The sequence below is a fragment of the Symphodus melops genome, assembly GCF_947650265.1.
Source record: "Symphodus melops genome assembly, chromosome: 19".
NCBI lineage: Eukaryota > Metazoa > Chordata > Actinopteri > Labriformes > Labridae > Symphodus > Symphodus melops.
This window is the reverse complement of record NC_136709.1, coordinates 19,134,953-19,145,812: the sequence shown is the minus strand read 5'-3', so window position 1 is coordinate 19,145,812 and position 10,860 is coordinate 19,134,953. Positions and strand designations below refer to the sequence as shown.

At 41.8% G+C, this 10,860-nt stretch overlaps 1 protein-coding gene across 2 annotated transcripts; it reads left to right on the top strand.

Moving 5' to 3' along the window:
* Nucleotides 1-2,078: 2,078 nt before the first annotated feature.
* dlk1 (delta like non-canonical Notch ligand 1) lies at nt 2,079-10,860 on the top strand. 2 transcript variants are annotated; one of them, XM_079370323.1, is made up of 7 exons: nt 2,079-2,147; nt 4,000-4,228; nt 4,570-4,648; nt 4,911-4,974; nt 5,444-5,574; nt 6,513-6,654; nt 9,696-10,860. In XM_079370323.1, exons 3-7 carry the CDS (start codon nt 4,597-4,599, stop codon nt 10,483-10,485), a joined length of 1,179 nt encoding a protein of 392 aa, XP_079226449.1. In that variant the 5' UTR covers nt 2,079-2,147; nt 4,000-4,228; nt 4,570-4,596; the 3' UTR covers nt 10,486-10,860. The 2 variants fall into 2 exon arrangements, with proteins under 2 accessions (XP_079226449.1, XP_079226450.1); XM_079370324.1 differs by lacking the exons at nt 2,079-2,147; nt 4,000-4,228 and adding an exon at nt 4,241-4,336.

The window sequence follows — 10,860 nt, the reverse complement described above, 5'->3', positions numbered from 1 at the left end:
GTCCTAGGAAAAAAAAAAAAAAAAGGTAATTGACTCCTTTTCATAATAGTGACTAAAAACTAAAACAGTGTAGGGATAAAGTCCACATTCCTCCCTGTCTGCTGCCTTGTAATTAGGGCAGGGCAATTAATTGAAATTTATTGGAAACCAACATCCAGAACCTCTAAACGATGTAATCTTGCGGACACGGAAGCAATGTCCATCGTTTGGACACATTTTGTCTTTAGGGAAGATGACCAAACAAAAAAAAAGTGAAATGTAAAACACTGCGGAAAAAATTACAACTTCACAACTTTTCACAACTTTAAAACTAAGATGTGTTTTTTTCATTTCAAGCGATGTTTTCATTTCAGTTCAAAAAAGCTAAAATAAATAATTGTTCATTAATCACAATCGAGGTAAAATGTTCAATTAATTGTGATATTGATTTGAGGTCATATCACCCAGCCTTACTTGTAACTACTTAACATGCATTGGAATAATCATGGTGTCTTTGTGTGCCCCTTGGTGTGAATCCATTTACTAGTATGTAATTCCTCTGTTAATGTGCATAATGTTAGCACCATAGTTTGAGGGAAGATGGTTTGTTAGTGGCAGTTCTCGTCACTAATTAGCAGCATTCATTTGCACAGCTGCTCTGTCTGTGTGATGGATATCACATCTTTTGTTCGATGGCAGTTTTACAGTTGTGCTCAACATCTGTGAGTGAGCTCCATTGAGCCCCACCTGTCCTGATCTGCTGTTTAATGATGCATCCTATTGAACAGGGATGAGATGGGCAGCCACACAACATGTTATCACTCAGTTAATTGTGTTTCAAAATTCAATACACAAGATTAATTTCCTGCAAACCAAACGTGTGCCATGCGAGAGTGAAAATGAAACGATCTTTATCCAAACCTTGCGGTGTGGCTGGGATATGTCGGCTGAATGGGGGGAATTCTTTAATTAGATTTTAAACTGCACTGATTTTCCACATTTTGCTTCTGCGTGCGGAGAATACAGATGAAATGGTGTCCAGTTTCCAGTGAAGTTGCAAGGAAATAATCTAGACAGGTAATATGCAGATGTAACTGTGCCTATGTGGCGTGTAATGTGCTCGGGGCTCGGTGTGGGAATCACCTTGGAAGAGATTAGAAATAAGACCGCTGTATTATTGAGATCAGAGGGAGACGGCAAATCCCTGCAGACGCACATTTACAAGAAATGAGGTCTGACTAAGGTGAGATTTCAACTTTACCTGTCCTATAAGTCACACAGACACTGGGGCTGAAGTGACGGAAGAAATGGACACCTAAAAACTGGATTTGTCCAAGCAACATTTGACAAATCAGTCCCAGAGAAGAAGATGCTGCAGTCTGAGGTACTGCTAATGGTAACAACCTGCAGTTTCTGCAAGCCACTATATGCTGTGTCATATACCTTTAAACTATGTTAGCAGACTGTTAGCAGAGTCCCTACATTAGCTGGGAAAGAAACCCTCTGAACATCAGCACGTCAGCGGTGTCATTGTGGGCGTATTAGGCTGCTGTTATTAGCATTTTGCTTACAGATTCACAGGGCTTTGAACTTGGCAGTGGAAATTGCATCAACATTTTTCCCCCATCTATGCACTGATCAATAAGCTACTGATCTTTATCTAATGGAACCTTAGAGGCCAACACATACACTAAGACTGCACACATCACTACAGCCCAGTTTGTGTCTGTGAGGAAACCTATGTAACCTCAAACTGTCACACTGACATAAATGACATAGAACAGCAAGAAACACACACAGCGACTCGCTCATATCCTCAGATCCATAATATCCAACACCCCCCCCCCCCCATCGCAGATTAAAGCTCCGATACAAGATCACAGCTGGGAGAAAATAAATCAATAGATAACTCCTTCACTTTAATAAAGCAGAAACAAACCCCCGACGTTTCATTAAAAAGGACTGACTGATGTGGATCTGCTTGGTTGCGGAGGCAGGGAATCACATCACTGCTGTAATGTTACGCTCCGGCTGTGAGCCGCGTCTCTAGGGGTTTGAAAATAAACACAAGAGCCAAATTGAAGCGGGGATACGAGACCGGAGACCTCGCAGAAGATTATACCGAGTCTGAGGAGACTTCGCTGTTTCTCCTTCTCTCACATCTGCTTGTAAGCTCTCTGCTTAAAACATGTGCTGCCCTTGTTTCTGCCTTCTGCACATTGATTCTGTGAGAGAAATACAAGGACTATTTTCTATCAGCATTCTTTATTTACACATTTAAAATCAGTTTCAATGCTGAAACCTTTCCAAAGGTTAGAAGTACTGAAGCGTCAATAGCATTGTTTGTTTCTCTTTATAAACACAGCATTTAATTTGGGCCCCTTCTTTATTAACTCTGCATTAAGGTCACTTTAAAACCTTGTAGACATACGACTGTGGGTAAGAGCCGACCCAAGGTTCACCTTTGTTTTGGGCGGAGCTTGAATTTCCCTCGGGATCAATAAAGTATCTATCTATCTATCTATCTATCTATCTATCTATCTATCTATCTATCTATCTATCTATCTATCTATCTATCTATCTATCTATCACTTGGTGTTTCGCCTCAAATTGATTAAATTTCCATCATACGTCCGTATCTGTAATATTCGGTCGTTTGAATGGTGTCCAATCGTTGAATATTATCATGTCTGGAGGCCCATTAGTGATGATGATGATGATGATGATGAAGAGCAGCTTTACTTTTGTAAAGTCTATTTTCATTTTTTTTTTTGGGGGGGGGAAGCTGCTGACTCTTTCTTTAACTACTTTCTGTTATTCTTGCTTCCATGCACAATGTCTGCTGATGACCTCCAAAGCTCATCTGATAATGTTACTTTGATAACAAAGATTACCTGATGTCCTTTTCTTCACATTTAAAACTCATTAAATGCAGCTGTGTTCAAAGATACGCAGGGAGAACGTATTTACATTCTTTGAAACAAAAGCCCACCAGCGTCTCAGCCTTTTTCCATGCAAAGAGATCAACATGAAAAGAAGATTAAGAGCCACAGCGGCTCCCTCGTCTGCACTTTCGAAGATCTTTACTGTGGGTGTAATAATGTGTGGGAGAGGTGAGACTCATTATTAGGCCCCTGGACTTTAAGCCCCCAGCTCAAGACAAATATATTTCAATGCCCTTGGGAAGGACAACGGGAGACAGCAGCAAGTGGACTAAGAATAGAAAAGGGTGAAGTGAAATCTCAGTATAAAGCAAGTCATTCAATAAGGTTTAAAGAGGGGCGGTGCGGATGTTGGATTCTATAGGTTCAGTTAGTCTGCATTATTCTGATAACAATTCTTGTGTTTGCTTTAAAAAACTTTAAAGTGTGTTGCTGCTTCCTGTTTGTATGTGAAGCATAATGCAATTCAGGTTTAACTACAGCTGTGTAGCCTTACATATACCACCAGCAATAATAACGCAATTAGCTACAATAATAAAAATATAGGAAACAGCATTGGAATCAGACCAGAAATAAATACAAAAAAGTGGATGGTACATCTCTAGTTAACACTGATGCCTATTTATGGGTTACAAAAGTAATCAGTAAAAATGAATTATTTCGTGAGACATTTTAACACCTATCAGGCTTGCTTCAGGATCAGTATCAGATAACGTGATAAACAAAACATAGAAAGTTTATATATTCACAAGTAGAGAACTAAATAAAACACAGGACACAAACTGAATCAGGACAAGAGCAGCCAAGAGGACGAATCCACAGTAGACTGTTGAAACAGGGTTTTTACTTCTAGAAACTTAAACATGATATTGCAGCTTTAACAATTTTTATTTTTTTCAAAAACTCATTCCGGAAAATCTGAAAAGGTGGATTAAAGTTTGTATCATGAATAATTAAAAACACAAAGAGAATGATCGTAGAAATGTTCTGCTCTGGAGGTTGGTAATGTCCTGCAGGGATTGAAGCCTTAATGAATCACTTTAGAATAAAGATAACCTTATGTTGTCTGACCCTACAGCTACATCACCTCTCTCTCCGGGGGTCAGTCTTCTGAGCTCTCTCGCCCTCTTAAAGTGGGAGGAGCTTATTGCACTGGGACGTCGCGCGCTGCAGCAGTCCCGTCACAGCCTCCAGTACACCTGTAGTGTCTCTTTGAGCAGCACGAGGCTTGGATTAAAACAAGTCTCATCAGATTAAGATCAGATATGAACGGAGCTGCTCGGACTCGCGGTGCAGGAGCGACATAGGTAAGGAAACGCTCCAGATGCTTAAAGATGATATAAATTAGGGACTTTCTTTTATTCGCATTGCGTGTGCGTAATGGACACCTTTGGGAGAAGACGCGTGGTGTGCAGGTGCGTCAATGCAAGAACAAAAGAAACAGTCACTGGGATTTGCAGCAAGAGTGATTTTTACTAGCCTTAGTAAAATGTTTATATTTTGCCATGAGATCAAATATTTAATTTTCTTTTGTCCTTTATCTAAAAGGAACTTGTGAGTGATTTAAAAATGTTGTCAGTACATATTCGACGCGTTTAGACACAGAGAGCGCTCTACCTTTGACTTAACCCGCTTTATGTTTTTGCAGGACAAAGGGGTCTCACTCAAAATAACGATGCATCTCACAGCGGTCATCTTAATTGTGGTCGTGACAGGAATCGCAAAAGGTAATCTGAGTTTTTTTGTTTTTTTTGTTTTATCTGTCCACAGAGTGAGTTTAACTGTCAGAGGCTCAAAATAACATTTGCGTCAAGTTGAGGAAAATAAAACTCTCTCTCTTTGGACTGATTCCCTCTGCGTGTCACAGAAAGTGAAAGGGATAAATATTTCATTGCTCTGAATGTTTTATGTGTTTTTTGGGAAGATTTCTGCAAACACGCTGCTCTCTCTCTCTCTCTCTCTCTCTCTTTCTGTCTGTCTGTCTCAAAGGTTGGGATTGCAGCGCAGGGTGCAACACAGAAAATGGGTTCTGTGAGAAGCCAGGGAAGTGCAGGTACTTAAACCGACCTCACAGATTCCTCTATAGATAAAACCCTGTGGGGGCTTGCAACCTTATTTCCATAAATCGCTCCAGCTGTAAATGCTTCTCCTTTTAGAGGAATGCAATTCCAATTCAGCCAACTGGATCCTTCTGCTGTGATTTGTTTGGCGTCCTTCAGTTGTGTGAAGTCAACAGCCAAATCAGGGTTGTGTTTGAACAGTGAAAAGCGTTGTATTTCTAACGGATAGCTCAAAAGCTTTTGTTATAAAGCATGCCCAGTTTGAAATGATTTTCTGGCAGATGCTATTGTTTCTACTCCGAAGCCAAAATGGCTGTATTCCATCACTCGTAACTGTTAGATCAAACAGGACTTTAACTGTGAAAGGAAAGCATGCATTATGGGGACAGGAGCAGGACAGTGGAGCTCTGTAGGTGGTGTATTAATAGTTCGTGGCTGTCCCCTTTTCTCGCCTCTTTTCAGGTGCAAACCGGGCTGGCAAGGAGAGAACTGTGACCAGTGCGTGCCCTTCCCCGGCTGTCTGCATGGGAAATGTGCGAGGGCATGGCAGTGCGCCTGCGAGGAGGGCTGGGTGGGCAGCCTGTGTGACCAAGGTGAGTCTCATTAAGCCTCCCCCCCCCCCCTCAGACACACGCCTCCTCCTCCCCCCCCCCCCCCCCCTCCCCTCGTCTACCTCCCCGCAGCAGAGGTTAGGCTGAGTCACGGAGTCTCAAAGACACTGAACGAAAACGGTGTCTGGAGAATATTTTTAAATGTAATAATAGACAAGCGAAGTTAGAGAAGAGATCTGACGGAGGCAAAACATCCACGTTAATAAAACATCACAGTCTGCACTCATCCTTGGTGGCACATTCCTGCAAAAAATAATATCGCTCCTTCTCCATCAAATACACGAATCTGGTGGGTTTATAAAATATTCTGTAACATTTTATTTTCTGTATGTGTCTCAACAGCTGCGACACTGTTTTACTTTGTCTCGTATTCCTTAAAGACTCTTCTACAACATCAACAACTAAACAGAATCCTTGAGTGTGTAGACTTACATCACAACAATTCAGGATTCAGATTTTGCTGGGGGGGAAATAAAAAGTGCATTTCTTTCTTCTATTCAGTAAGGCCTATAATGAAGTCCTAAATCATGAAATGGTTGTATAGTTAATTATTGTTGAAGTCATCTGAAGGTCATATTTCCATTTCAAAGAGCCTTGTTTAAATTTAGCACTTACATAATAATTCTTATAATATCTGCAATGCACATTATCTCATAAAATGACTTTTCTGCCCCTCAAGCTAAACTCCAAACACGTCGAGAAGATTAAAGAGAGAACGATATATATTGGCTCGTGGCTCCTTATCAGTGCTCACAGTACATCTCTAATTCTGTTGGATGAGATCTGTTGTAACATGGCTGCTCGTGTTCTCAGTTTCCTTCGAGGTGACGAGAAGTTTCTCAAGACAAGAAGAGACAGAAAACTAGAGCACAAGAGATCTTTAAAAATAAAACAACGTTTTTTGTTTTTTTTTACAACAGATATTCGTCTGTGCTCGTCGCAGCCGTGTGCTGGAAATGCCACCTGCATAGAGACAGGAGAGGGAGGGTACCTGTGCATCTGTCCCCAGGGCTACACGGGAGAAAGCTGCCATCTGAAGAGAGGACTCTGCCACACAGACGGGTACCAACAACCCCTTTAAATACCATTTCCAATTTAAGCTAACACAAATGTTTAACAGCCTCATCTGCTATTGTGTATTGTTACAGTAGCTGCGATAATCAATGTGTTGGATCAATCTGTACGACCTCCCCCTGTACTTGGGGAGACGGCCGATCGATCACTCTCCACGCTGTGACTGTGCTTGTCTGAGTTTGTAATGGAAGGTTTGCTTTTATCTGAGAAAATATTGGATGAATTTCTTTGTCACTGCACAAATCGCTGCTCAGTTCATTTGCTGTAAGAGGGGAGAGAAAGTTTGAAGAATTGTACGACAAGGAGGGGGAAAAAAGCTTTTCTTTGATACAGGGCCTTCACAAACACCACTCTGTTGAAAATGAGGCAATTCTTCAGTGTCGTGAAGGGAAATTTCACTTGAATGGAGTGCAAGCTCATTATTTCTCATCCGAGATCTCGATTAGGGCAAACTGTTCAGGTGTGAAGCTGAACGACACAACAGAAAAAAATAATCCCAATATGGAGTTCATGGTAAAAAATGACATTTACAAACCTCACCAATAACAAGGTAGATGTTTGAAATATGGACTCTGCACTTTATGCAATAACTCATTCAAATTAAAGACCACGTGAAATGTTGCTTGTGGCATCATGTCAAGTGAAATTGAAAGTCAAATTTGTTCTGCACGTTTAAAAAAGCCTTTGATTGACGCAGTGTGACTCTATGAGAAAAAGCAAAAGCCACATTTTGTTTTCATGTCACGCAGTAATTCCTTGCTGTAGAAAAACAAAGGGAAGGAAGTCCCCTGCTTCCTCCTGCCATGAACACACCAGCAACAACCTTTGTTTACTGTTCTTCTCCCTTGTTGACAAGCAGACACCTCTGTACCTGTACATCATTTTAAGTTGCATCCTAATTCGAGACCCGAATTCGATGTGCGCCGAACATATCAAAAGAAGTGAACAAATAACAGTAAGGAGGCAGAAGAATTAAATGAGTTAATTATTTTAAATTGCATGTTTCATTTTCCATCATTTTCAATAAAAGTTGAATATTGTACTTTAAGTTAAACCACTGAAAAATGAAGTTGTTATGGATCAAAAATGAAAACAGCTCGACAGGTAAATGTTTGATGTCATGACATACAATTTTCTTTGGACTCGTCAGCTGAGCTGTCAGAGCTTTTTAAAAGTGAAACGAGACACTGAGGAGTCTTATCTACCGTGTGCCTCAAGGGACAAAATAGCACGAGATAAATCGTGATTTGAAAAAAAAAAAAAAAAAAAAGAATATATAAAGCTTTGAGACCTGACGGTGCTGCTGGCAGTCAGGAGATGTTTATTTCTACGATGTGAATTGTGCGGTGATATTTTTTCCTATTTTGTGATAAATTGAAAACCTCAGGTTTTGATGGTTCCTATAAGCCACATACCGTATGTACTGATGACATTTACCACTTTTTAAGCCATCAAAGGGTGAATGTCTGGAAACGTTTGACTTTACGGGTTGATGGGGAACACCTGAACGCCTCATTAGCTGGTTCAGCAGGAGGGGTTCATGTCTATCAAAATATCTTGTTGGAATAGATACAGGAAGTCACAACACTGCAATACACATTTTAAAACAAACATTTCTTGAGTTTTTCTAGTTGGGTACAATTCATGCTCGACCAAATGCCACAACCAAACAAGCAGCAGAGCATTCCCCCAGCAGGATTACACACATGGCTGATCTGTGGAGAAACCCTCATCCTGTCCATCAGACACGTATCAAAGACTCTCTGGAGACGCAGCTCGCTGACACAGCCCTACCAGACTCTGAACCCCCCCCCCCCTCCCCCCTTCGTGTTTGCTCTCTGTGCGGCTGTCTTGTTATTGACTTCCAGACACACCTAGAATTTAATAACTTCCAGCTCAAGGTCTGCAAATGGTTACTCTACGCTGCCTCTTAAAGAAATCTTTAGAAGCTCTTAATCATTTTTAGAACAAAGATGAGCAGAGCTTTTCCCGCCTGCACAGGGAATTCATCTCTATTAAAAGTCCTGCATGAGGTTCCATTAATCAGCTCCTTTTGAGACCGCGGAGATGTCTGAAAAGTGTGCCAGAGCTATTATTCTTTTGACTCCTACAGACAAATGTTCAGGAGTTCTGTAATTACACGAGCTACTATTAGAGTTATTGATTGTTTAGTCCTGGAGCTTCCATCGCGGCACCTTGATTGTGCATCGTGGCTGCGTACTGTAGATCAGATATGTTGCAAGTGTCGGAGCAGAAAGATTCGTGCAGAGGGAAAAAAGCTTTGACTCCTTTTATCTCTTGTTACTGTTAAAGATTTTTACTCTGCACAAAATGAGCTGCGTGCTGTTTTTCAATAGGGCTCAGCAAAAACACTAAAATCAATGACACATTAATAATAACTTTATTACTCAAGAGCTGAAACTATTAGAGGATTGATTGAGAAAGTTAATTTATCAACATTAATTTATTTAATTGATTTAATTTGAGTCATTGCTGAAGCACGATTGACCCAGTTTCTGAAGTTTCACTGGACGAGTTGTCCAGTTCTGCAACAGACTGCAATTCATCCTGTTGGATATGTGAAGTATTAGTTTTTTAACCAATGCAAAGCTGTCTTCAAAAAGACGAGGACACCAAACCCAATTGATTTTCTGCCATTCCATGATATAATTTAGCCACGTGCATGAGAGCTTAAGTACAACTCAAGAAAGGAGAACCGGCCGTCAAACAGCTTCATGTCTGATTAGACGTTGTGACAGACAGTGCACAGAGGAAATGTGTGTAGAGGTCATGTTTTTAACCATTTAATACATTTAAATGTGGTCCCAGGACGATACCCTGAGGGACTCCACAAATTAGGGACTTCATGGACGCTTTATGAAATCTTCTGCTTGGTCACGTTTTATGACTGCTTCACTGTCGATTGCTTCATGATCACAGAAAATAGACGGGCTGTAGTGAAGCTGTGTACCAGATGGCAAGCTTTTCCCTCATGTTGTTTATTCACATTGTGTCCGTCTGTCCTCCAGCTCTCCTTGTCAGAACGGTGGCACATGTACGGATTCTGATGGCTCAGCAGGTTACGCTTCCTGTTTATGTCCCCCTGGATTTTCTGGAGGCTTCTGTGAGATCGGCGTTGACAGCTGCCAGCCTAACCCCTGCCTCAATGGGGGCAACTGTACAAACCACGGCCTGGCCTTCACGTGCGTCTGTCCGCACGGCTTCACTGGCTTCACTTGTAATGACACCAGCAGCCTCTCGCCGTGTGCCGGCAGGCCCTGCGCCAACAGGGGCACGTGTGTTGGTCAACCAGATGGAACCTTCCGGTGTGTTTGCCAGAAATGGTTCACAGGTCCCACATGTTCCCTGCAGCACAGACCGAAGGCAAGGCCCAAGCCGGTCAGCGCGAGGCCTGTGGATCACAGAGTGTTTGCTCTGACTCCACAGCACTACTCTCTTCCTGCTCACACGTTCCACAAGCTCCTCAGACCGCCAGAGAGGGACCTGCTCAAGATCACCCTGAAGGAGACCGTGCACTCCCAAGGCTTCCTCGTCACCCACGGTCAGCTCATCTGCTTCGGCATGCTGGCCCTGCTCACCTGCCTGGTCATCTTGGGAACTACAGGTATTGTTTTTTTTGGCCGCTGTGAGACGTGGATGGCTAATGCCAAGTACACCCAGCTAGTCCGGCAGCAAAGGGAACACCTGCTGAGGGAAGCGGGGACAGCGAGCCAGGAAGAGCCCGAGCACTCTGTAAACATCATCCTGCCTGAGAAAATTCGGCTCACCAGCTTTGGGAGACACTACACCTCAATATGATGAAATGTTCTGGTTCTCTCAACACGGAGTTTAACATGAATGTCTTACACCACAGAGGAAATACTATGGCTGTTGTACAGTTGTGTTAACATACAGGACTATATTGTACATTACAACATGACACTATAATGTCACAGTTTATGGGACCAATTGGACAACAGTAACGCTGGATTGTAAATTTACTCATCGAGCTGAGAAACTGCCCAAAATGTACAAAGTGATGAAACATGTTTGTATAAAACGGCACCTTGAAGGCTGGTAACATGATGTCATTGTGTTGTATTTCTTGTTTGGATCCAGTGTCTTGTTACATGTTTGTTTTTAATACCTTAGTTGTGCTATCATTGAAGTTATAAAGATGTGATCACATTCAAA

Bases quoted from the DNA above. Each gene is read 5' to 3' on its own strand.
- dlk1 (XM_079370323.1), top strand. From the start codon at position 4,597: ATGCATCTCACAGCGGTCATCTTAATTGTGGTCGTGACAGGAATCGCA. The intron at 4,649-4,910 runs GTAATCTGAGTT...TCTGTCTCAAAG, and splicing joins CGTGACAGGAATCGCAAAAG to GTTGGGATTGCAGCGCAGGG. The intron at 6,655-9,695 runs GTACCAACAACC...TCTGTCCTCCAG, and splicing joins GGACTCTGCCACACAGACGG to CTCTCCTTGTCAGAACGGTG.